Source organism: Cucurbita moschata, unplaced genomic scaffold, assembly GCF_002738365.1.
Source record: "Cucurbita moschata cultivar Rifu unplaced genomic scaffold, Cmos_1.0 Cmo_Scf00012, whole genome shotgun sequence".
Lineage (NCBI taxonomy): Eukaryota > Viridiplantae > Streptophyta > Magnoliopsida > Cucurbitales > Cucurbitaceae > Cucurbita > Cucurbita moschata.
The window spans coordinates 2995208-3018913 of record NW_019268528.1 but is presented as its reverse complement, the minus strand read 5'-3'; the positions used below and the strand labels follow the sequence as shown (position 1 = coordinate 3018913).

The 23706-nt window shown below is 37.5% G+C and overlaps 4 protein-coding genes across 7 annotated transcripts; 2 read left to right on the top strand and 2 right to left on the bottom strand.

The window, feature by feature from the left end:
* The first annotated feature begins 541 nt into the window (after positions 1-541).
* Positions 542-3532, top strand: LOC111450457 (protein CUP-SHAPED COTYLEDON 3-like). Its single transcript, XM_023090612.1, has 3 exons — positions 542-839; positions 1673-1947; positions 2828-3532. Exons 1-3 carry the CDS (start codon positions 620-622, stop codon positions 3320-3322), a joined length of 990 nt encoding a protein of 329 aa, XP_022946380.1. The 5' UTR covers positions 542-619; the 3' UTR covers positions 3323-3532.
* A 6865-nt stretch (positions 3533-10397) lies between these two features.
* LOC111450456 (monosaccharide-sensing protein 2-like) lies at positions 10398-15254 on the top strand. Of its 4 annotated transcripts, none has more exons than XM_023090607.1 (6): positions 10398-10791; positions 11301-11402; positions 11493-12053; positions 13252-14171; positions 14263-14450; positions 14560-15254. In XM_023090607.1, the coding sequence occupies exons 2-6, from the start codon at positions 11324-11326 to the stop codon at positions 15002-15004; spliced, it is 2193 nt and encodes a 730-aa protein (XP_022946375.1). In that variant the 5' UTR covers positions 10398-10791; positions 11301-11323; the 3' UTR covers positions 15005-15254. The 4 variants fall into 4 exon arrangements, with proteins under 4 accessions (XP_022946375.1, XP_022946376.1, XP_022946377.1 ...); XM_023090608.1 differs by having other exon boundaries at positions 11226-11402; XM_023090609.1 differs by having other exon boundaries at positions 10782-10920.
* LOC111450458 (outer envelope pore protein 21, chloroplastic-like) lies at positions 15247-18381 on the bottom strand. The gene is made up of 5 exons (XM_023090613.1): positions 18124-18381; positions 17814-17888; positions 17573-17725; positions 17350-17478; positions 15247-15506 (listed from the first exon to the last, which is right to left on the bottom strand). The coding sequence occupies exons 1-5, from the start codon at positions 18214-18216 to the stop codon at positions 15423-15425; spliced, it is 534 nt and encodes a 177-aa protein (XP_022946381.1). The 5' UTR covers positions 18217-18381; the 3' UTR covers positions 15247-15422.
* Positions 18382-19005: 624 nt separating this feature from the next.
* On the bottom strand, positions 19006-23440 carry LOC111450744 (dolichyl-diphosphooligosaccharide--protein glycosyltransferase subunit 1A-like). The gene is made up of 10 exons (XM_023091007.1): positions 23223-23440; positions 22414-22458; positions 21620-22254; positions 21381-21528; positions 21126-21302; positions 20605-20673; positions 20362-20451; positions 20033-20191; positions 19675-19899; positions 19006-19427 (listed from the first exon to the last, which is right to left on the bottom strand). Exons 1-10 carry the CDS (start codon positions 23313-23315, stop codon positions 19236-19238), a joined length of 1833 nt encoding a protein of 610 aa, XP_022946775.1. The 5' UTR covers positions 23316-23440; the 3' UTR covers positions 19006-19235.
* Positions 23441-23706: the final 266 nt, after the last annotated feature.

Sequence of the window (23706 nt, the reverse complement as noted above, 5' to 3'; positions counted from 1 at the left end):
CTCGCAAGCACATCGCTCAGTGTCTAGCTTTGATACCATTTGCAACAGCCCAAGCCCCACAACTAGCAAATATTGTCTACTTTAGCCCATTACACATCACCATCAGCCTCACGATTTTAAAACATATCTATTAGAGAGATGTTTCCACACTCTTATAAAGAATGTACCACATCATTAAATTAACATATCTGTTTTTTCAAATCATTAACTTGTTTACAAACGACATATATCTTAATCACTCAAGCTACACTTGAATCATTAAAACGAGTACGAGTCTCAGCTCGTTCTAAACAAATCGTATAGCGATTTAGGTATGGACCAAAGAAGTAAAAGTCAGTAGTTTGATTCAAAGTTTTCAATTCAAACCAAAAGCATCCTTCTTTCTTTCTTTCTCTTGAGCTTTCATTTTGCATTCAATGCCTCTTCCTTTGACCCACCAATCCGTTAACTTTCATTTCTTTTGTCCTTTCTAACGCAACCAATCGTCCTGAAAAGTTGAAATAATTGTAATAAAGTGTTTGTCTTCTCCAACTTCTTCATCATGTTCTAAGTCTCAAAGCTTTTAAGCTCTTAAAATTCTCTTTATTATTTCCCAATAACTCATATCTCTCTCTACAAAATGTTTGGAATTGAAGAAGTTATTGATGAACTAAATGGAGAAGAAGCTGATAATGCTAAGGAAAGGCATAGATTATTGCCACCAGGCTTTAGGTTTCACCCTACTGATGAAGAACTCATTGCCTTTTATCTTGCTTCAAAGGTCTTTAAACCTTCAAATTTTCATGGTGTCAATATTGCTGAAGTTGACCTCAATAGATGTGAGCCTTGGGAGCTTCCAGGTACTCGTAATTTCTTTACGATCTTCTCGCTCGGGATTCACTCTCGAATTGAAAGTATCATGTCGTGTAAGCTTACCCTATTGAAATAATCGTGAAAGTAATAATCGCATGAAACTCGTTTTCTAGGGTTTGTTTGGTTTGTGTTTCTGTTTGAGTCTGTGAGTCAATAAGCTTGACTTGTTTGAAGCCGAACATTAAGCATCATGTTAGAATCGTGGTATGTGGTAGTCGTGCATTGAGAAGTTGTTGATCGTAGAGTATTTCTAAGAGAAGTTACTAATTCTGGAACATTTTTTAGTATTTCTATGAGAATAATTGTCCGTGGTTTTGTTGGTTTAAATAGTTGAACAATTTTTTGTGAGTGTTTTGTTCTACTTTGATGATTTGTTTTGGTGTACTTAGATCGATAGTGAATGATTAAGAAAGGAAAATCCAACGAGGACAATATCGGCTAGTGGTGGACTTGAGCTGTTACAAACGGTATTAGAGCTTGACACGGGGCGGTGTGCCAGCTAGGACACTGCCTCCAAGGGGGTGGATTGTGAGATCACACGTCGGTTGGAGAGGAGAACAAAACATTCCTTATAAGAGGATGAAAACCACTCCCTAGTAAACTCGTTTTAAAAACCTTGAGGGAAAGCCCATAAAAGACAATATCTGCTAGTAGTGGGCTTATACGGCTTCAAAGATTCATTTTTAATGTGTTTTCAAATGAATTTTAGCGATTTTTTTTTTTTTTCATTTGACCCAAAATCTTAGATTGATGAGTTATACGATCGAATATTCGATCATTAGTTCGTATAAATGATGATTATAATGATTTTGTTCTTCAGATGAGGCAAAGATGGGAGAGAAAGAATGGTATTTCTTCAGCTTAAGAGTGAGGAAGTATCCGACAGGATTAAGAACCAACAGAGCCACAGTGGCTGGTTACTGGAAAGCCACAGGGAAAGACAGGCAAATTCACAGTAGTTCCAATGGAGTGAAGCTTGGAACAAAGAAAACTCTCGTGTTCTACAAAGGAGGAGCTCCAAGAGGCACTAAAACCAAGTGGGTTATGCATGAATATCGCCTCCACTCTGATCTTGCTTCCCCTAATGCCTGCAAGGTTCGTATTCGTTTCTTTCCAGCTATATCTTACATTATTTGGGGAGGGGAACGAAACATTCTTTATAAAAATGTGGAAACCTCTCCTTAATAAACACGTTTTAAAAATCTTGAGAGGCTTTTGCTCAAAGAAGACAATATCTGCTTAGGCTGTTATAGAGGGGAACGGAGCGTTTTTATAAGGGTGTGAAAACCTCTTCTTATCAAAAGTGTTTTAAAAATCTTGAGGGGAAAGTTCAAAGAGGACAATATTCGCTAAATGTGAGTTTAAACTATTACAAATGATATCAGAGTAAATCTTGATGGAAGCCCGAAAGGGAAAACCCACAATATCGGCTAGCTGTAGGCTTAACCTGTTACAAATGGTATCAAAGCAAATCTTGAGAGAAGCCCAAAAGGAAAAGTCCAAAGAGGACAATATGTGCTAATGGTGGGCTTCAATTTTTACAAATAGTATCAAAGTCAAACACCGGGCGGTGTGTCAGTGAAGACACTCGCCTCGAATGAGGTGGACTGTGAGATTCCACATCGATTGGAGAGGAGAACGAAACATTCTTATAAAAACCTCTCCTTAGCAAACGTAAAAGGGGAAACCCAAAGCGGACAATATTTGCTTGCACTGGTATTTACCTAATTACAAATGGTATCAGAGTCAGACACTAAGTGGTGTGCCGGATGCTGGTCAATAGGCTTGGACGGTTACAAATGGTATCAGAGTAAGACACCTGGACGGTGTGCTAACAAGGATGTTGGGCCCCTCGAAGAAGTAGATTGTAAGATCTTACATCAATGGGAGAGAGAAACAAGTACCAGCAAGAACGCTAGGCCAAGAATGTTGTTAGTCTCAAAATTTTGCTAATTTTATGTGTGATTTGATGCAGGATGAATGGGTTCTATGCAGAATAATTCACAAATCAGGAGAGAAGACAAAACCAAGATCCTTCCAACCACAACAAACATGTCACCAAGAATCATCTCCCTTGTCGGTCCCCTCTCCCATTTCTCCGCCGCCATTACTACTCGACACACCTCAAACCATAGACCATAACAACATCCGCCTCCAAGCAGCTCTACACAACCTTCACCGCCATGAAAATGGCCTCGACAGCTTCAACATGAACAACCCACATTTCATGTTCCAACCAAACCCCTTTCCATTTGGCTTAAATCTCGACACCCATTTCTGGCCGCCGTCAATTCAGGGGACCAACACCCACTTTCAAGGCCATTTTAACCCACAGTTGTTGTTCGAAGGCGGCGGAGGAGGTAGTCAGGAGGCATCGAGCTTTGCCGTGGATGGTGGCGCGTTGGTTGATGTGGCTGCTTATGCCGGTGGTCGTGGTGAGTCGGATGAGAACTGGAGTGGAGGGAGGTGATGAGATGTTTGCGTTAGATTATAATTGCTATTCTCCACCCGTATGGATCCATACGGAAGGATACGACCATGAAATGTTTTCGAAATGGTTAGGATATGAAACGATGTTTGTACGGATCCCCAAGCATTTTTGCTTCGTGGTGTTGGATGATGGTCGAAAATAGATGTCTACTACAATATCTACTTGGAACTTAGCTTAATTTATGACATTTTCGTGGGAGCGTTCATGCATGTATATTTCAATTATTTGTTCGTATAAAAAAACTTAAATTAAAAAATATAGGTTGAACTTTGTCTTAAAAATATTGGTAATTTTTTAAAATTTGAAATAATATCCTAAAACTTTAAAAATAAATAAACATATTTTAATGTTAATATTTTTATGTATAAACGATGAATAGATAAGTCGGGGGTAGCTGAAGGAAGAGCGCTAACACAACCCTACCACCTTTCTATAGCAACCAGCGAGAAAGTTACCCTTTTTCAGTAACAAAAAAGAAAGGACGGGCAGTGAAAGACAGCTTTATTCATGAACTAGCCATCAAGCGGAAACTGGTCTGATGTTGTTTTCTAGAATAGAGTTGTCTTGCTCGTACCTAATTGATATAAAAAGGGATAGAACCACTGCTTCGTTCCGTGAATCACTAATAAAAAAATACACCAAAACAAATAGATGGAGCAGAAATAAGAACTTAGAGGAGAGTTTCTAATAAGGCAACCCTAGTCCTCAGTCATCTATCCAAGTTATTGTTGAACCAAAAATCCTTAAATCAAATAAATTAACACCTCTTTATACAAAATTCGAATGAACCCAGAGATAATGCTGGAATTAAATTACTTCCTAGGAGCAAGATTTGGAACCTATCACAAGAATTGCAGGACTCAGATGCACAAGAATTGCATGACTCAGATGCAATCTACCACATGAGTTGAGTCACTCCACAATCGAATTTGATCAAAGCTTGATTGAATGACTCTGATGCAATCTACATAAGAATTGCATGAAACTTAGAAATGACAAAGATGATGCTCGGATTTCTAAGGGTGAAAGTCTCCATTTGAGATCTCAATTTCATTCTTTCACAATCGGTCTTTTACTTAATAATTGATAGGTATCTATAGTCTTCCCACACAAAAGAAAATTACTTCCTAGGAGCAAGATTTGGAACCTATCACAAGAATTGCAGGACTCAGATGCACAAGAATTGCATGACTCAGATGCAATCTACCACAAGAGTTGAGTCACTCCACAATCGAACTTGATCAAGGCTTGATTGAATGACTCCGATGCAATCTACATAAGAATTGCATGAAACTTAGAAATGACAAAGATGATGCTCGGATTTCTAAGGGTGAAAGTCTCCATTTGAGATCTCAATTTCATTCTTTCACAATCGGTCTTTTACTTAATAATTGATAGGTATCTATAGTCTTCCCACACAAAAGAAAATTACTTCCTAGGAGCAAGATTTGGAACCTATCACAAGAATTGCAGGACTCAGATGCACAAGAATTGCATGACTCAGATGCAATCTACCACAAGAGTTGAGTCACTCCACAATCGAACTTGATCAAGGCTTGATTGAATGACTCCGATGCAATCTACATAAGAATTGCATGAAACTTAGAAATGACAAAGATGATGCTCGGATTTCTAAGGGTGAAAGTCTCCATTTGAGATCTCAATTTCATTCTTTCACAATCGGTCTTTTACTTAATAATTGATAGGTATCTATAGTCTTCCCACACAAAAGAAACTTTCAATTCTTCAAATGGGCACGGAATGAGTTAGTGGCCATAATTTAATCCCGATCCACTAAAGCTCCACAAAAGAAAAGAAACAAGTCAATTTGACGGATAACTTCCCCCACCCTTTTTCCCATGGCAAGAAATCATGAAATTAAAAATAATAAACAAAGTTTTCTAACAAATTATCAATCAACTGCAATTTATAACATTCGCTGCTTCAACTATGCAAATATTCACTTCCGAACCTCCAAATTGTCCTTCCTCAATCAAATCAGTTTGTAAGACAAGAAATAATGGTTGAACCGAGCCTATCAAATTTTGTAGATAAAAAATAAATGCTTGTTGAATCTTCTTTACCTTTGATCATGTAATACGTCCAGTCAAAACATTTAGAACATCGTGTTCCTTATCAATTTCTTTGAACGAAAGAACCGACTAACAATTTTTCTAAACTTGCTAAGTGAATAATGGTGTCAATTTTCCTAAACTTACTTAAGTTAATAACTGTGTGTGCACTACGTGTGTGGGCTTGTTGAATTTGATATAAAATATTTGATTGTCCAATTTTATACAAACGGATGGTGCTCGCATTCACATGTCCCTACCTAAATGATTTAGTTAAATCATATACAACTATTTAAAAAATCCATCATTTGATATTGAAATTTGGGTTGAAAGATATGCTTTAAGCACCACTCGTGAAAACCAAGCCTTTGGAGGAATAGCTTCAATTTTGGCTGGACATCATTTTCAACAAGATGTGGAGAGCCTAGTTTTTGGTGTTCCATTCGTGGTGGGCTCACCTTTAAATTATTTGCCTGCCTTTCAATTCATGTAATTTTGCAAATTCATGGGCTTATTTTCAAGGGTTTGCTTTTTTTCATACCCGAGACTACGTTGGTATGGTAGTGTCCATTTTAAGTATAAGCTTTCATGACTGATTTCTCCAAAACGCATCATATCAATAGAGATAACGTCTATCACTTATATACTCATGGTCTTCATCGACTCCAACAATCTTCAATAATCATCTCATCGAACAAAGTACACAATAGAGTCTCCCTTGAGACCTTCTTCTTTCAAACTCTCGAACAAAGTAGACCCTTTAATCTTGTGCCACCACTGCCCCCTATCCCCCCTATCACTGTCGATTGTCACCCCACCTCGAACGACCATTTGACCGATCCTCGATAGCCAATCATTGTGTTTTAAATTCAAATTGAAAGTTATTGGTTCATTGTATTTAATAGTCATCCTTTGAAATAATTCGAAATATTTTTTTTTTGCCATTAAGTATTGAGGATTGTTGGGAGTGATTCCCACGTTCACTAATTTAGGGAATGATCATGGGTTTATAAGTGAGAAATACATCTTCATTGGCCTCACGAGGCCTTTTAGGAAAGCTCAAAGCAAATTCACGAGAGCTTATGCTCAAAGTGAAACAATATCATACCACTGTGGAAAGTCGTGATTTCTAACATTAAGTTCATATCAATAAATTCTTGTGTTCCATCTAAGCCGTTCTAAGTTAGGACTTGATATTTGAACTTTTAGGTGGCATTTTGAGTATCATCAATTGCACCAACATGATCCTAAAGGGAAGGAAATTGATATTAACATGAAAACAATAAACGCAGACAAAAGACGTGGAGGAGTCACTATCTTGATCACCATTATGTGCTATACTACCTAATCAAATAAATAAGAACAAATTTAAATGTAGGTAACAAAAGCATGTAAATTACTCATGTGCTTCATATCTATAATTTCTTACCAATAGATCTTGCTAGGTTTCTTAAAAAATCAAGGACAAAAGCCTACACCTAAATTGTTCGGATATTTTCCTAGAAAAATTACATTTTTAGTACCTGCGGTTTGAGTTTAATAGCATTTTGGTAGCTCCCGTTTCAAACTCAACATTTTAGTCTCTAGGGCGGTAGGTTTTAAAGTTTTGGTCAAACTTTGTCACATCAATACGTTGTACTATACCAGCTAAAACATTGGTCAAATTTAGTCATGCAAATACCTTGTTCTAAGAAATTCGTTAATATAATTGTGATATCGAGTCACACGAATTTCTTATACTAAAAATTTCTTAACTCTTCTTAAGGAATCAACCATACCTTTTATTACAAAAAAACCAACAAAAATCATTGAAGCGTTTTCAAGAGGGAGGTGCAGGTGCAGAGGAAAAGGCTTTCAATGCTAAAAGGCTCGTAGGGATTTGATCAGTTTTGTAATTTATGCTCTAAAACCTCGTAATTAATTTTTATTATTGATTTTTTTTTTAAAATTAAATTTTGTGCATTATCCAGTACATAAAAATTTCAAGATTATTAGGGTAAATTTAAAACATATGTGTTTGACATAAACGATCATATTCCAATAATAACTTAAAAATTATGTAGTGTGTTGATACAGTTGAGTGTTTCATCGTGTTATCACTATTATAATGTAGTTCGCTTTGTCTGTTATTCTCGAAGATTTTCTCCATTCACAATCGTTCTCAAATCTCTCTAGCATACGATATCAGTAGTCTTCCAAAGAACAGCCTCTAAGTCAATTTCCAAATCCTCCGTTTTACCTCCATCCATCCCAAGTTTTTTTTTACGGTTCTTTCTATTTGGCATTAGAAAAAATTATAATAACCATAAAAATAAATACCAAAATTGATTGTTGTGTTCTAGGAATTTACGCCACAAATCCATCGTCAAATGGAACCAAAAATTAATTATGATCGACCAAAAGTCGACTGTGAACATAACAAAAAATGAATTTAACCGAAAGTGATGTGGTTGTACACTAGCGGGGCTTGATGAGAATATGGACAAATGTTGACGTAGATGAAGATTGTAGAACTTTTAAAGCATTCTGACCGATGTATATTTTTATTTATATAAATAATTTTTAAATATATTATAAAATTATAGTATCTAATAAATTGTATGTTGATCCTTACCGTCATTTTGCTTTAACGGATATCATCAAGGTTGAATTGGATTTTGAGGAGCAGATTCAAGCTAGTACCAAGAATAATTAGTAACTCCGACTTAGGTCAATAAAGTAAGTGTTTTACTACTGACTTGGTTGGGTGAATTGTTTTGCGTATGAACGGTGTGTGTCCAATGACCCTACATGTACCGTGCCTTATGATTGTTTAATGCATGTTTGTTACATTATTATTGTGATGTGAGTATGTTATGTGACAGTGTTCGTTATGTTATGTTGTAATTACGAGATATTCTATGTTATGGAATATCATGCTGACATGTCCAAGCTATGTTATGGAAAATGTTGGTAACACGTTACACACTATATTATGAGATGACGTGAAATAATTAAGTTACGTATGAAATGAACTAAGGTATAACTTGCCTCACATATACATGCCATGATTTTAAACTACGAGCACCTCATGCATATTATATGTTCACGTGCATTAAGATACTTCTCTGCTAGGATTAGCATTGACGTGTGCTCTACGATGTTATGTTATGGTATTATGTACACCATAATACTATGTGCACTCCTTTCGTTTGTGGCATTTCGGCAGCGTGAATGTATGCTAGTCGAAGGCCAAGTTTAAAGGTACGTATACGAGCTCGCCTAGGTGTCCATGTGCCCGTATGTGGGTCATGTGTAGATAAATACTACACATCCAATTCTACCCCATGTCATGATGTTCTATAAAAGAATAGATCCCAAACATGATTGCATGCGATCGCATCTCTTGATCCTATATACTCAAGTTATTTTTTTCTTTATTTTATTTAAACTTCACGTTATCTATTTTCCACCGTGTTGTTTTAAAGATTTTATTATAAACGTTCGAGTTTATGTCACCCTTTATGAAATATCTACATGAAACGGTCATGTCATGCATGCAATAACGATCTCGTTTTAATAGGAAACAGCACTGATACATTACTTGATTTCGAAACTTAGACAATGAACTTACTAAACTTATTGTCCGATAATAGTTAATTAATAAATTATATTTTAAAGTGGAAAGATTTAAAATTTTGGTGTCTTATAAAATGCATTATTGTACCTAACATCCACCTAGAAAAAAACATAAAATAAAACCAAGCAACCTTAACATTTTTCATTTGTTGAGGTTGGCATTAATGTCTTTTTCTTCACACCTTTTCCTTCTTTTAAGGAAATTGGTGAATTGAAGGTCACATGTACTTAGCTCATCCCAATTTCCATGGAACTCATTAAATATTAGGAAATTAATGAAGATGAATGATTCCATTTATGAACATTCAAGATTTGTTTTCAATAAATTATATATATATATATATATTAATTATTCGCCCAAAGGGCTCGTTGTTCAAACCAACATATACATAATTTAATCGTTTAAGCATATATTTTCTATCAAAAGATTAGATACTTCAGAAAAGTATCTTATTAAAAGAATATCGACCCCACTTGACCCCGGGGATATAACTTAGTTAGTAGAGCTCCGTTCTTTCAATTGGGTCGTTTAATTATCCAGGTGGTAAGGATAATATCTTGTATCTAAATCGACAGCTCACTTTTTTTAAGTAATGGGAAGAGGACCGGAACATGTCATTGAAAGACTCAACTAAAACATAGATGACCTATCAAGAACGTAGGTTGGTCAAATATAATATGGATCGTGCATGAACGATAGTCGGAGTCGACGACTCTCTTAAGATTAAATAATACACCAAATCAAGATCGAAGCAAGACACTAACTATAGTCCTAAACTTTCTATTAAAAAAAAATCATATAAGAACATGTGAGCCTCAATTCTCAATTATTACATAGTGGCATTTAGACATAAACACCTTCCTTCTTCATCTCCATCTCTTCCTCTCTCTACGTGCTTGCAACCATTTTAAAAAAATTAAATTAAATCTTCTAATATTATTACAATAAATAAAAGTTTACGTATTTGTCCAAGATCATTTTGTTAAATGAACACGACTCTCTGTAATAAAACTCTCGTGATTTTACTTTGAGCTTTCCCTAAATTAGTCGATTTGAAATTTTCATCGAACACATCTATGTTAGAAAATTTTTAATACCCGTTTGATTACCATTCAATTTTTAAAAATTTTACTATGGAATATTCAAATTTCTAGCTAAAATTTATTTTGATGTAAAAAAAAAAAAATGAAGAATCTGAGCTAAAGGGTGCAAATTTGAATCATAAAGAAAAGTAATGATTTTAGAAAGAAAACAATAAAAACAATTATTTGAAGGAATCTGAAAGCAAAGCTCACGTGGATCCACCATGGAAGATGTGACTGTTCACACAGAAATGATTCATATTCTGCATTTAATTTAATGATGAATGATCTTCTCATCTTGCCATTAGGCCCCATTCTTTGATTTATATAATGCGTTTTGTTCATTAATTTTTGATGAAGAACAAGCAAACCAAATCTGGATCCTACCCACTTTCGTCTCCTTCCCCCTCACACCACCACCTCCACTCTGTTTTCCACTCTGTTTTCACTCGTTCTTTATTCCTTTTGTTCTGTTCTTCGGATTTTGAATCCAGAACTTGAGGAAAAGTGAAACCCATTTGGGCAAAAATCAAACAAAAAATGAAGAAAAAACATAGGGTTTACTGAGTAGAAAGCTTTTGTTTGTCGGTATTCCTTTATCAGTAACAAAACCCAGATGCTGTTCTTCTACTGAACATACTTTCCAGCTTCGATTGGATCTTCATAACCCTCAAGGTTCTCTCTCACTTCTTCTTTGATTTCATTCTCTCTGACCCATTTTTTGTAATTTTGTAATCTTCAAACCCTTTTTCCATCTATGATTGAATCCGTTTGAACTTGCTCAAATCTCTTCGTGAATCGGAGGTGCTGTTCTTGACTGTTCTTGATTGATTCTTCTTCATTATTTTAATGTAATGTTCTAAAAGTTTGTTGATCGGATCGATCCCACATCCCACACTGTTTTCAAGTGTTAATTATTAGTATTATAATGGTTGGTTTGTCTATATTCTCAATAATCCGTCCAACCAGACAGTTCATAGTGCTCTCAACCAAGAACAGTGAGCCTTTTCGCTGTCCTTGTCGCGTTCTCTCATCTGGGTGTCTCTTTTTATCAGTTCTGAGCTCATTTTTTTCTGGTTTTCAATTGATTCTTGAAGTTTTTTGTGTAGTTTTTGTTGGGTTTTGGAGATTCATAGAGTTTAGGGGATAAAAGGGCCCTTCTCCTCTGTTCTTTGTTGTTGCAGGTCATAGCTAGAGCTAGCTATAAATGAAGGGAGCTGTGCTAGTAGCTCTTGCTGCTTCCATTGGAAACTTTCTTCAAGGATGGGACAATGCCACCATTGCTGGTACTCATTCACTACAATTTCTTTCATGATTTCTCTTAGCTTCATGTTTCATTTGGGAACTTTATTCCATGGCGGCTATCTGTTTATCAGGGGCTATGGTTTACATCAAGAAAGACATGGCCCTTAAGTCTTCTGTGGAAGGTCTTATCGTGGCCATATCGCTCATTGGAGCTACGATCATTACGACGTGCTCAGGACCGGTATCAGATTGGGTCGGTCGACGTCCGATGCTGATATTGTCGTCGTTGTTTTATTTTCTAAGTGGTTTGATCATGTTGTGGTCACCTAATGTGTTTGTACTCTGCATAGCTAGATTGTTGGATGGATTTGGGATTGGTCTTGCTGTTACTCTTGTGCCTGTTTATATTTCTGAAACTGCTCCATCAGATATAAGAGGATTGTTGAATACTCTCCCTCAGTTTACTGGATCTGGTGGCATGTTCATATCCTATTGTATGGTATTTTCGATGTCGTTGTCGGTCTCACCGAGCTGGAGGTTAATGCTTGGAGTTCTCTCGATCCCATCTGTGCTCTATTTTATACTAACGGTGTTTTTCTTGCCTGAATCTCCTCGGTGGCTTGTTAGTAAAGGGAAGATGCTCGAGGCGAAAAAGGTTCTTCAGAGACTCCGTGGCGTGGAGGATGTTTCAGGTTCGTACATGGAAACTAAGACTTTGTTTAATTAATATTCATGTTCCCCTAGCGCTTGGTTAGGCTAGGCCTCCACGAGCATAGTTCAAAACTGGACCCTCGATACGTCGGTTATCGAAACTTATATATTCCCCGAGCGTTGTTTTTGTTTACTTACATTAGTCCATCGCTTTGTGAGTCCTTAATTTTCGTAAGTTCAACAATGTGTGATATTCAGGAAGATGTGTTTGAGAAGGAAGTGATAACTATTTGTTGAGAACTGTCATATTTGTTAAAATGAAAACTAGACAACGGTGAGTATCAGAACGGTATATGTGAGATCTCACATTGGTTGGAGAGAGGAACGAAGCATTCTTTAAAAGAGTGTAAAAGCCTTTCTTTAGCAGACGCGTCTTAAAACCTTGAGGGGAACCCCAGAAGGGAAAGCTCAAAGAGAATAATATTTGCTAACGGTGGACTTGAGTTGTTACAAATGGTATCAGAGCCGGATACTAGGTAGTGTACCAGCGAGGACGTTGGGCCCTCAAGGGGGGTGGACTGTGAGATCCCACATCGATTGGAGAGGGGAACGAAACATTCCTTATAAGCTGTGAAAACCTCTCCCTAGTAGATGTGTTTAAAACTTTGAAGGGAAGCCTGGAAAAGAAAATCCAAAGAGGACAATATTTGCTAGAAGTTGACTTGAGTTGTTACAAATGGTATCAGAGCCCGACATCGAGCGATGTGCCAGCGAGGGCACTGACCCCCAAGGGGGTAGATTGTGGATCCCACATCGATTAGAGAGGGGAACGAAGCATTCCTTATAAGGGTGTGGAAACCTCTCCCTAACAGACGCGTCTTAAAACCAAGAAGGGAAAGCTCAAAAAGGACAATATCTGCTAGTGGTGGACTTGAATTGTTACAAATGGTATCAAAGCTAGACACTGGACAGTGTGACAGCAAGGACGCTGACCCCCAAGGTGGGTGGATTGTGAGATCCCATATCGGTTAGAGAGAGGAACGAAGCATTCCTTATAAGGGTATGGAAACTTCTCCCTAGCAGACACATTTTAAAACCGTGAGGTTGACAGCGATATGTAACGGCCCAAAGCGGACAATGATTATGTATAGAAATGCATAACATGGAAAGAGTTTCACCGAGAAATTGCTCTTTTTGATTTGATTGTCGATTATTTTCTTACAAGTCTTTCCTCAACAGGTGAGATGGCTTTGCTGGTTGAAGGTCTTGGGATTGGTGGTGAAACATCCATAGAAGAGTATATAATAGGTCCTGCTGAAGAATTTGAAGGAGAGGCTGCTGATGAGAAAGATAAAATCAGGTTATATGGACCTGGAGAAGGCCTATCTTGGGTTGCTAAGCCTGTCACAGGGCAGAGTTCTCTTGCGCTTGCATCTCGACAAGGGAGTTTGATCAATAAAAGTATGGCTCTGATGGATCCGCTCGTCACCCTCTTCGGTAGCATTCATGAGAAGCTCCCCGAGTCTGGAAGCATGGTTTTTCCGAATTTCGGCAGCATGTTCAGCACGGCTGAACCTCATGTGAAAAACGAGCAGTGGGACGAAGAGAGCCAAAGAGGAGACGACTATACATCGGAGGCGGGTGGAGTGGACTCGGACGACAATCTGCATAGTCCATTGCTTTCACGTCAGGCAACGAGCATGGATAAAGACATGGTTCCCCCTCCTTCACATGGCAGTATCCTCAGCGTGAGGCGCCATAGTAGTCTTATGCAAGGAAATGTCGAGGCCGTCGGTAATACTGGAATTGGTGGAGGATGGCAGTTGGCATGGAAATGGTCTGAGAAAGGAGAGGACGGGAAGGAGGGTGGATTTAAACGTATTTATCTGCACCAGGAGGATATTCCCGGGTCTCGACGTGGATCGATTCTTTCACTTCCTGGTGAAGATGTCCATGGAGAAGGTGAGTTCATCCAGGCTGCAGCATTAGTCAGCCAGCCTGCTCTTTTCTCTAAAGAGCTTAAAGATCAGCGCCCGGTCGGCCCTGCAATGGTTCATCCATCTGAAACTGTTTCGAAGACTCCCATATGGTCGGCTCTCCTCGAACCAGGCGTTAAGCACGCTCTAATTGTAGGAATTGGAATCCAGATTCTTCAGCAGGTACTGCATATCATCTTCTTGCAGTTTGATCTTTTTATGTTTACGTTCGAAGTGATCGAATCTTACACGTACGGTTTTCAAACTAATACAGTTTTCTGGGATCAATGGAGTTCTTTACTACACTCCTCAAATTCTTGAAGAAGCAGGCGTTGAAGTTCTGCTATCAAATATGGGGATTGGTTCTGAATCTTCATCATTCCTGATTAGTGCATTCACTACCTTCCTGATGCTTCCCTGTATAGCTGTGGCTATGAGGCTCATGGATATTTCAGGCAGAAGGTATAGTCACCATTTTAGAAGCTCGTCGATGTAAACGAAATTATGTTACAAGTACGTATGAATTTCGTAGTTTGTTTATCGAATTCAATCTAACATTGCTCTTATGTAGGCGGCTCTTACTCACTACCATCCCGGTGCTAATAGTATCGCTCCTCATTCTCGTCGTGTTCGAGCTTGTTACAGTGAGCACCATGGTCAATGCAGCAATCTCAACCATATGTGTAGTTGTTTACTTTTGCATCTTCGTGATGGCATATGGACCAATCCCAAACATCCTTTGCTCGGAAATTTTCCCGACAAGGGTCCGTGGCCTCTGCATTGCGATATGCGCAATGGTTTTCTGGATCGGGGATATAATAGTAACCTATTCTCTGCCTGTGATGCTTAGTGCAATAGGTCTCGCAGGCGTCTTCGGCATCTACGCAATCGTGTGCATAGTTTCATGGATTTTCGTCTACTTGAAAGTCCCAGAAACCAAAGGAATGCCACTCGAGGTTATCGCCGAGTTCTTCTCCGTTGGTGCAAGACAAGCTGCTAAAGGTGCTACTAATTGAGTTTAGCAGTCTTGACTCCCTACAGAAACTTCATCTGTTCTTGCTGCATTAAAGGAAGTATGAACACAAAGAATGCGTAGCAAGCACAAATTCTTTTCCTATTTTGAATTTTGGTTCAAGTTTATGTACTCTTTATGTACCCCAATGTATTGGAGATTGTGATTAGCTTAGATTCTTATAAGCTGCTTTTGTTCCCCCTCTTAATTTTGAAGTGAACAATAGTTGTAGCTAATAAAAGGGTGTATTCTAGCATCAAAATTTTCTAAAATGGAATGATAAATACACTTAAATTCTTCAGAATATTGTTGAGACAATGCAAATTAGAATAAAAACAATAGATATGATGGTTAAGTACATATCTGAGAGAGGAATTCAGCAGCTGAAACTGTGTTTGTGAAGGAAGTTCAACCAAAGCTTCTCACAGGTCGAATCTGACATTCCATCTACCCTTGAGGTCTGCATTCAGTGTCCAATTATTTTCCCTGATCTGAATGTACGGTGTCTGTATGAAAGTGATGGAATAAAAGTGAAAAGCTCAGTATAGTACAATGCAGGACAGAACAATAATTGCTTAATAATGTGATGTGTGTAAAGCTATCATGTCGGGGATGATATATAACCATAGGCAACTTTAACTAACAAAGGTGAGGAAGAAAGAACACACCATTAGGAAATAAACTCCAAAACTAAGCTTAAAAAAACAAAGTGCTAAACATATTCTTATGTTCGTGAAGAATTAAGATCCAGGAAATGGAATGGACTCCAGCGAGGATTCAACCTCGTGAAGAATTCTTATATTCCACACAGTCCAGACTGCTCAAAGGAACACACTGAAATCATTCGAGATAAAACACCCTTTTTGGCAAAATGTTAGTGATAAGGTAGGATCCAGCAAGGATTGAAGTATATGTGGATTAATCAATATCTCAGATATCTTTTATAATTACACATAAAACACAATAAATATCATTTATTAATCCCAATATGAATACGAATACCAATAACAAGATCTATAACTAAGTTTGGAAGTTAACCATCTTATTAATTAATAATTTTTAAAATTTCTTCATTTACAAGAATGTTCATCTATAACAATATATCGATATATCCGTAAGATTGAAATCTCAATTGATATCAATATCTATATTTTAATCCTCGAGTACAAGGGAAAGATATTCTAATCTGGGAAGATAGATAAACCGGTATTCCACCTTTAAGGTTCATGTTCCCTTCGATTTTTAGTATTTCAAATGCTAAATCAAGCAAATTCCAGTAGCTGGAGAACCTAGCAGATGGTGGTTGGGACTTAAGGCTGAGAAGAGGTTAGTTTGAGGGGGAGATAGAGGAGTGGGTCAATCTTTCTGTTTGGTTGGAGAGTAGAAAAGCGACTCAAGGCAATTATGATTGAGGCTGGAAGCTGATGTTTCCTATTTGGTCAAATCTGCTTATCATAGCTAGAAAAAAGGTTGTTGACGAAAGCGCTTAGTACGGCCATTTGGAGAAGAATAGCTCCTAAGAGAGTCAAGTATTTTCTGTGGTCTGTAGTCCACAGTGGTATTAATACTTTTGACAAGGTACAGTGCAAGGCGTTTTTAATCAAATTGGAAGTCATGCCCTAGTACAACAGCCATCTAAGCCAAATCAAGTGCCGAAGTGGAAAAAGAGAAAAAAGAGACAGAGGGTTCCTTGCCTCAAGGCCTCGGAAAACATTTCATTCATAGGTTCACTACCAACTACCAAGGAAGAAGGACTAAGACGAGGAGGATACTAAAAGAGAACTTCTAATCTCTTTTTGGAATTGTTTTGACTTTTTTTTCCTTTGTGAAGGTGTAACGGCCCAAGTCTACTGCTAGCAGATATTGTCCTCTTTAGGCTTTCCCCAACCGATATGGGATCTCACAATCCAACCCCTTCAGGACCCAACGTGCTCGCTAGCACTCGTTCCCTTCTCCAATTGATGTAAGACCCTCCAATCCACCCCTCTTCGAGGCTTAGCCTCCTCACTGGCACATCGCCCAACGTCTAGCTCTGATACCATTTGTAACAGTCCAAGCCCACTGGTAGTAGATATTGTCTTCTTTGCACTTTTCCTTTCGAGCTTCCCCTCAAGGTTTTTAAAATGCATCTCCTAGGGAGAGGTTTCCACACCCTTATAAAGAATCTTTTGTTATCCTCCCCAACCGATATGGGATTTCACACAAGGTTACTAGAGAATTAAATCATGAGATAACTAGAGACAATCAAATAATATATAGTATGGAATGAAAATATAGTTATTTTATGTAAGATGAGAAATATGATTTGAACTGATGACTATAAAGCAGAAAAAGGAAAATTAACTCTACCTTTTCGAACACTTCATATCCTACTTTGACTCTTATATCTTGCACCCTTTCAAAATCTAATGCACCCGAAGAATCTTGCTCTCTTAGAAAATTTAATACACCCAAAGAAAATTCAGCAGCTCCTTTGTGCTTGATTTGCCAAGAAAACAATGAAACAAAATTGGTCATAAAGAATAGCAAAAGAAAATATCAAGTTCACAAGATACAATTAGTCATCACTAACCTGCTTAAAATTATTTTCAAGTTGAGATTGCCCTTTAATAGTAAATTTCAACAAACCATCGTTTGCCACAGGAAGAGACACTTTCCCACGAGCAAGATAATGAAGTTTCTTATATTTGTCATATTTCACCCCAAAACTGACGCTTGAAAACAACTGCATTTGATTTACAATCATGAAGAAAATGTAACAAATACCAAACAGAGACTTCCACAAAGTGAATTGATTACCAAGAAAACCTTACATCGGGGTAAAATTTTCTCACGGAAGCAGCGAGTAGACTCGGTTCACCAATTCTTGTATCTAGCTCACCACGAACCTTTAAGCAAGGAAGAGGAAAAGGAAAATGCAACTATGTTAGAACCAAGGACAGTAAAATCCATTTTCTTCTAAATCAGCGTAAAAGAATGCTTCAAAATACGGTTCCGAATCAATGTGATACCGGAGAACAAATCCTACCAAGCGCACACTACGGAAACTGGCAAGAATCGAAAATGGGAACGAAAAAGTAAAAGAAAGGGTTCGTTGCAGTGCTAGAGAAGGAAATGGATTACCTCCAAGAAAGTGTTGGAGTTGAGAGGAATCTTCTCCTTGGCGTGGATTCCTAGGGCTCTGGAGTCTCCGGCATATCTGAGAGAAGTGTCCATCGGTGCGGAAAGTAGAATTGAAAACGAAGGAGGAGATGGAACCGCCGTATAAACCCTAGAACTTATAAACCCCAAGCTGCCATGCGAGTTTCCTTCCAAGCCTTTTCAGCACAAAATCTTATCGTTTACCCCAATCTGCGTTGGAGGCAATAGCTTATACCTTCAGATTGAATTAAATATGAAAATTGGTCAAAGTCAAAGATTTGGTCTTCTCTCTCTCTCTCTGTTTTTTTAAAAAAGCATGGTGGGTTCTTTATCACTACTAATACTTAAAAGTTGCACCCGAGCGAAGTCTCGTATAAATATTACGGTCATACGAAAAGTTGAATGTTTTTCGATGCTAATTAGGCTAGATCTAAAGAAAATAGATGAGCAATGTTAAGATATTATGTCTTTGTAGGAACGGGGCTGCAATTTCACATTCCCCAAATGGGAACCTATCGAATGGGAATTAGTAGTAGTGCTTAAGTTGCTCGATCAGGAAGAGCTCAAATCCAAGATTTTTTGTTGCACTAAGAGAAGAGATTGTACCTCCCCTCCCTCTCCTTGCTCCGTCAATTTCTTTACAAAATTCATGCCAAGACGATCCATATGGAAGAGCAGTTTTGTTGATGCAGCGGAGGTGAGAGAAATTGAGGTTGGGGCTCTAGAAGGATTGTCCTGTATTACATAATCTCAAGTAAAGCTCATGCTTACTCCACGAAATCTCATCTAGAGCAACTCCATGTGGTCGTGCGGTACGAGGCCAACTCCATGAGCCTCAAGGATAAATTATCAGCATGATGTAGATAAAGAGGAAGGATTATAATATATGCCATTATGTATCCGCTCTATTCCAGGCTTATACTTTCTAATTGGATCATAATTCAAAACCTTGCAGGTCATCAGATTAAAGGTGAAGGTAACCAAAATCTCTAAATAAAGCACGACAAAATTCTGAACCCCAAGCAGACATTGGCTAATCTTAGGGCGTTATGTGGTCATGAAGATAAATATGCCAACGCTGTCAGCATATTTCATTATATTTCATCAATGAACTCGAGAAGATCATCTACTTCCTGCCTCAAAGTTGTAATTCTTTGCTGCTGTGAAGCAACCCTGTTTTCGATTTCACGTCCACCGAACTTCTTCTCGTAGCAGTCCACCACCGTCATGTGTTTCACAACCAACCTCTCCTGCAGATCTCTCTCCTTGGCCACCAGCTCTTCCACCTGCACAGGCAGCACCACTTGATACTTAACATAGTTTGTTCATGACAACCAGCATCCCCACTTCTCTAATCAGTTTGTGTTTGAGCCAACATGGGACAGGACATCTCCTTTTACATATCACACTATATTTTGTTCGACTTTTTCTGTCCTTTTTTTGTTTTGTTTTTTGAGTTCACTATATTTTGTTTGTCAATGCATGATGATATTCACAGTTAAATCTATACGAACAAACTAGAAGCAATTGAACCTTAGGCAATATCTGGGTGGCCTGCTGGGCCGACTGCAAGAATGAAAGCAAAGACTTCAACTCTTTTGAAAGCTCTTTCAATGAAGCATCGGCTGCTTTCCGAGCTGCTTTACAAGCTTGGACATCACCAGTTCGAGAAAGATCACGCAATGACGCATCCAATTTATCGTGTATGGTTAAGCGTCTATTGATAATATTCTGAACTTGTTGAATCACAGTTTGCACCTGAAATGAGATGGACAAAGCAATAAGGCAGTGAGAATCCACCAGTGTCAGAAATGTAAGGCATCTTCTACTATGGCCCTGCCTAAACCATCTACATACTTGGAATAATACGATAGAATACCATCTACTTTACCTCATCCCACTGTAGTTTAGCTAAATAAGAAGGAGAAGACTTTGAAATTGACATGTCCGAATGCATATAAATGATGCATGAGACAAAAAGGACAAAGAATCCAAAAATCAACATTATAGGCTCCCTAAGCATTGAAATGCTGTTGAACTTGTAGTAGACCTGCAAATCATGTAAGAAAGAGTTAGAAAACTTAATAATTCAGATGTGAGTAACCTTTAATTCAACCGTTACATACAACTCACACCATGATTATTACTGCGTCCATGATTAGGTCAAATCATTAGAGATACAGAACATCCAAAAAATTCAATTTAAAAGAGAGCAGATACCTGGAAATGCTGATTATGCTCTGGCACTACATTTTCCTTCTCCAGTACAACCACTGGTCTACCATCAATGTCCAAGTGTGAAATTTTTTTCTGTAACAATCAAAATAGAAGCTTCAGGGAAACTGAATTGACACATTTCAACGCAAATAATAATAATAATAATAATAATAAAATAAAACAAAAATCAATAAACAAATAGGAAGGAGACAATAAAAGAATTATGTCATTAGTCTATCCTCCTACCTCATGCCACTGTTTATGAGAAAATGGAACAGACACAGAGAAATCACTGGAGCCCTCTGGTAAAACAACCTGAAGTTTACAAAAAAACCAATCAATTATATGAATAAAAAAAGAAACCCTTTGTTTGAGTTCTACATAAACTGAATATTATCCATAACTATGGATACATCCCTTGAACATAGCAGACAACAAAACCTTAGAAGTTATAGTAACCCTTTGAATAGAAACAAGGAAATATAAGTAAATGAAAAAGTTGCAACAATGTCAAAATGGTACAATACTTTGTACACCATAAAAAATGAGCAGTTAATCCATAAATTGGCACATACCTTTTGGTGAATGTTAAATAAGTTTTAGAACACCAAATAAGAATTCGAGAATGTCACACGCAAAGGATGCCAAATTTTATTTTTTCGCATCTGATAAATCCCTGATTTAAGGGCGCTATGTTTCTGATGGCAGAAAAATTACCCTATCAATCACATTGCAGCATATAACAATAGAGGAAAAAAGAAAATTACCCTGACAATGAGCCTATCAACCACAACTTCATTTATTGGAGAGCCAAAAGAGATGTTAAGAAAACGTTTTCCCTGATCCTGAAATAGAAAATCCTGAAGTGGCAAACTGTATCCAATAGTAAAAGAAGTTCTCCAACCACCAAACATTGGATATCTAGGTTCAATCTCCAGGTCTGTCTGAAATTTCAGAAAAGAATTGAGAAAATAATCAGGTAAATAGTTTTGGTCGTCATATTGCTAAAACAAAATTTTCACCTTCCTAAGATTGCCCCATAGATGAGATGTAGAGATGTTTCCAATTTCATCTCTATAGTATACTGAATGAGTTCTTGGTGGTAGTTTTGCAACAAGTTTGCTAAATGCTGAAGCACCTCGTGCAAAAGGTCTGGTCTGATAATCAAACCTGCAGCAGAAATAAGCAACAAAGTTACGCGTTCTGCAAGAATGAAAACTTGCAAGAATTAGTGTGAAGAAGAAAGAAAACAAGAAAAGACCTGGAAAATCCCCCCTTATTTTGAGCACCACCATTGACAAGATTATAATGCTCTGTTATTTGAACGCTGCCCCAGTGAGAAACTTCTATCTCACGGACAAGCTCTTGAGCAACAGGAAATGGCTGATTGTTTTCAAAATGAAAGCGTATGAGTGCGAATGAATATGGGGGAGCATTCTCATAAGGGCCATATTTGATCTCAGAACCATGAATCTTGGTATTTTCCAATTTTGTATAAAACTCAATTCTTGCTTCGGGCAATTTAACACTCAATGACTGGACCTTGACAGTATAAGGAGATAAAAAGTATGCAGTGTCAAGAAACAATACAAACTGAACATCAGCTTGAGTGATCGTCTCAGGGAATGGACTCAGCAAATGGGTGAAAACAGCAAACACATCAAAAGTCAAGCTGTCACCCTTGTTTAATCCCTTTGGTAGAGATACCGAGTAAAATTTCAATGTTGGAGGCATTTCCTTGGGATAAACAACATTGACAGGGAAATTTATAGCAGATCCTTTGGCTTTCCCTTTTCCTTCATTCGATGTAGCTTGAATATGAGACAAGTATTTTGCTTGTTCCACGGGAAAGATTAAAAGTACTTCAGACACCACATCAGTCCCCTCATTTTCCACCTAGAACAGCACGAAGAAGTTATTAAACCATAGATCCTCAAACTACACCAACCCTTTTCCACAATGTGCCCCATTACGTAGAATATTCCAAAAACTACGTCTTCCCAATTTCATGTTAATTTCACGAAAAACAAAAAGAAATAGCAAGAGATACCATACCCTTATAGTTGAAGATATGCGAACGATTTGTGATGTCAAATCAATCTGCAAACGGGAAGAGAAATACAGTCAACGACACCATGGCGAGGTAAATTAATTACAACTGGAATTTCAGAATTCGAAAATGTAGAACCATACACTGATCGAGTGAACAAAACGTAAAACATGATATTTAATCGATTTACAAAGAATTAAGCGAGGTAGATTAATTACATCAAGAAATGGAATTTCAGAATTCGCAAATGTAGAACCATACACTGATCGAGTGAACAAAACGTAAAACATGATATTTAATCGATTTACAAAGAATTAAGCGAGGTAAATTAATTACATCAAGAAATGGAATTTCAGAATTCGCAAATGTAGCAACCATACACTGATCGAGTGGATAAAACGTAAAACATGATTATTAATCGATTTACAAAGAATCAAGCGAGGTAAATTCAAAACATCAAGAAATGGAATTTCAGAATTCGCAAATGTAGCAACCATACACTGATCGAGTGAATAAAACGTAAAAAATGATAATTAATCGATTTACAAAGAATTAAGCGAGGTAAATTAAAAACATCAAGAAATGGAATTTCAGAATTCGCAAATGTAGCAATCATACACTGACCGAGTGAATAAAACGTAGCACATGATAAGTAATCGATTTACAAAGAATGAAGACTTAGACCTCATCATAAAACACAAATCCCTAAGCATTACGAAAATGTATGGAACACAAGAGGGAAGCTGCAGAGTGCAATCGAATGAGCTATTGAAATCAATAAAAACATGACTCAAAACCTTCAAACGATACTTACCCGACGATCAACCTTGGAGAAGATCAGATCGGAAAGTACAGGCGAAAGAATCACAGCGAGTGTGATAAGGAATAGATCCAGCTTGAATGCCATTTCTAGTTTCCTTCTCGGTCCTTCAAAAGATGAACTCACTCTGGATCAGGAAGAGATCGAACCATAGGCAAGGCAATGCTAAGGGAATAGTCGAGCCTCTGTCGAGTGATGAACGAAATGGTTCAAACAAGTCGTAATTTTGGCGATAAAAAAACAGATATAATTTTATAATTTGACCTAAAAATTCGAGAAAAAAAAAAAAGAAATAATAATAATAATAATAATAATTTAAAAAACTACTAGCACAGACACCCTGGAGTCACACATGTTTTGTCCTTACTCACCTACTTCCTTGGAGTTTCTATAATGAGCTACCGAAAAATGATGTGCACCTTGTTAGCATTGATAGTAATTTCAAATTTTTTAAGCTTTTCTCAATCGTCCTATCTTC

Excerpts from the sequence above, each read along its gene's own strand:
- LOC111450457 (XM_023090612.1), top strand. The coding sequence starts at position 620 with ATGTTTGGAATTGAAGAAGTTATTGATGAACTAAATGGAGAAGAAGCT. Across the intron at positions 840-1,672 it reads TGAGCCTTGGGAGCTTCCAG|ATGAGGCAAAGATGGGAGAG; the intron begins GTACTCGTAATT and ends TTTGTTCTTCAG. Across the intron at positions 1,948-2,827 it reads CTTCCCCTAATGCCTGCAAG|GATGAATGGGTTCTATGCAG; the intron begins GTTCGTATTCGT and ends GATTTGATGCAG.
- LOC111450744 (XM_023091007.1), bottom strand. The coding sequence starts at position 23,315 with ATGGCATTCAAGCTGGATCTATTCCTTATCACACTCGCTGTGATTCTT. Across the intron at positions 21,529-21,619 it reads AATAAGGGGGGATTTTCCAG|GTTTGATTATCAGACCAGAC; the intron begins GTCTTTTCTTGT and ends TTTCTGCTGCAG. Across the intron at positions 20,192-20,361 it reads AGCATAATCAGCATTTCCAG|GTCTACTACAAGTTCAACAG; the intron begins GTATCTGCTCTC and ends CATGATTTGCAG.
- LOC111450458 (XM_023090613.1), bottom strand. The coding sequence starts at position 18,216 with ATGGACACTTCTCTCAGATATGCCGGAGACTCCAGAGCCCTAGGAATC. Across the intron at positions 17,889-18,123 it reads ACTCCAACACTTTCTTGGAG|GTTCGTGGTGAGCTAGATAC; the intron begins GTAATCCATTTC and ends CCTTGCTTAAAG. Across the intron at positions 15,507-17,349 it reads GATATGAAGTGTTCGAAAAG|ACACCGTACATTCAGATCAG; the intron begins GTAGAGTTAATT and ends ACTTTCATACAG.
- LOC111450456 (XM_023090607.1), top strand. The coding sequence starts at position 11,324 with ATGAAGGGAGCTGTGCTAGTAGCTCTTGCTGCTTCCATTGGAAACTTT. Across the intron at positions 11,403-11,492 it reads GGACAATGCCACCATTGCTG|GGGCTATGGTTTACATCAAG; the intron begins GTACTCATTCAC and ends TCTGTTTATCAG. Across the intron at positions 12,054-13,251 it reads TGGCGTGGAGGATGTTTCAG|GTGAGATGGCTTTGCTGGTT; the intron begins GTTCGTACATGG and ends TTTCCTCAACAG.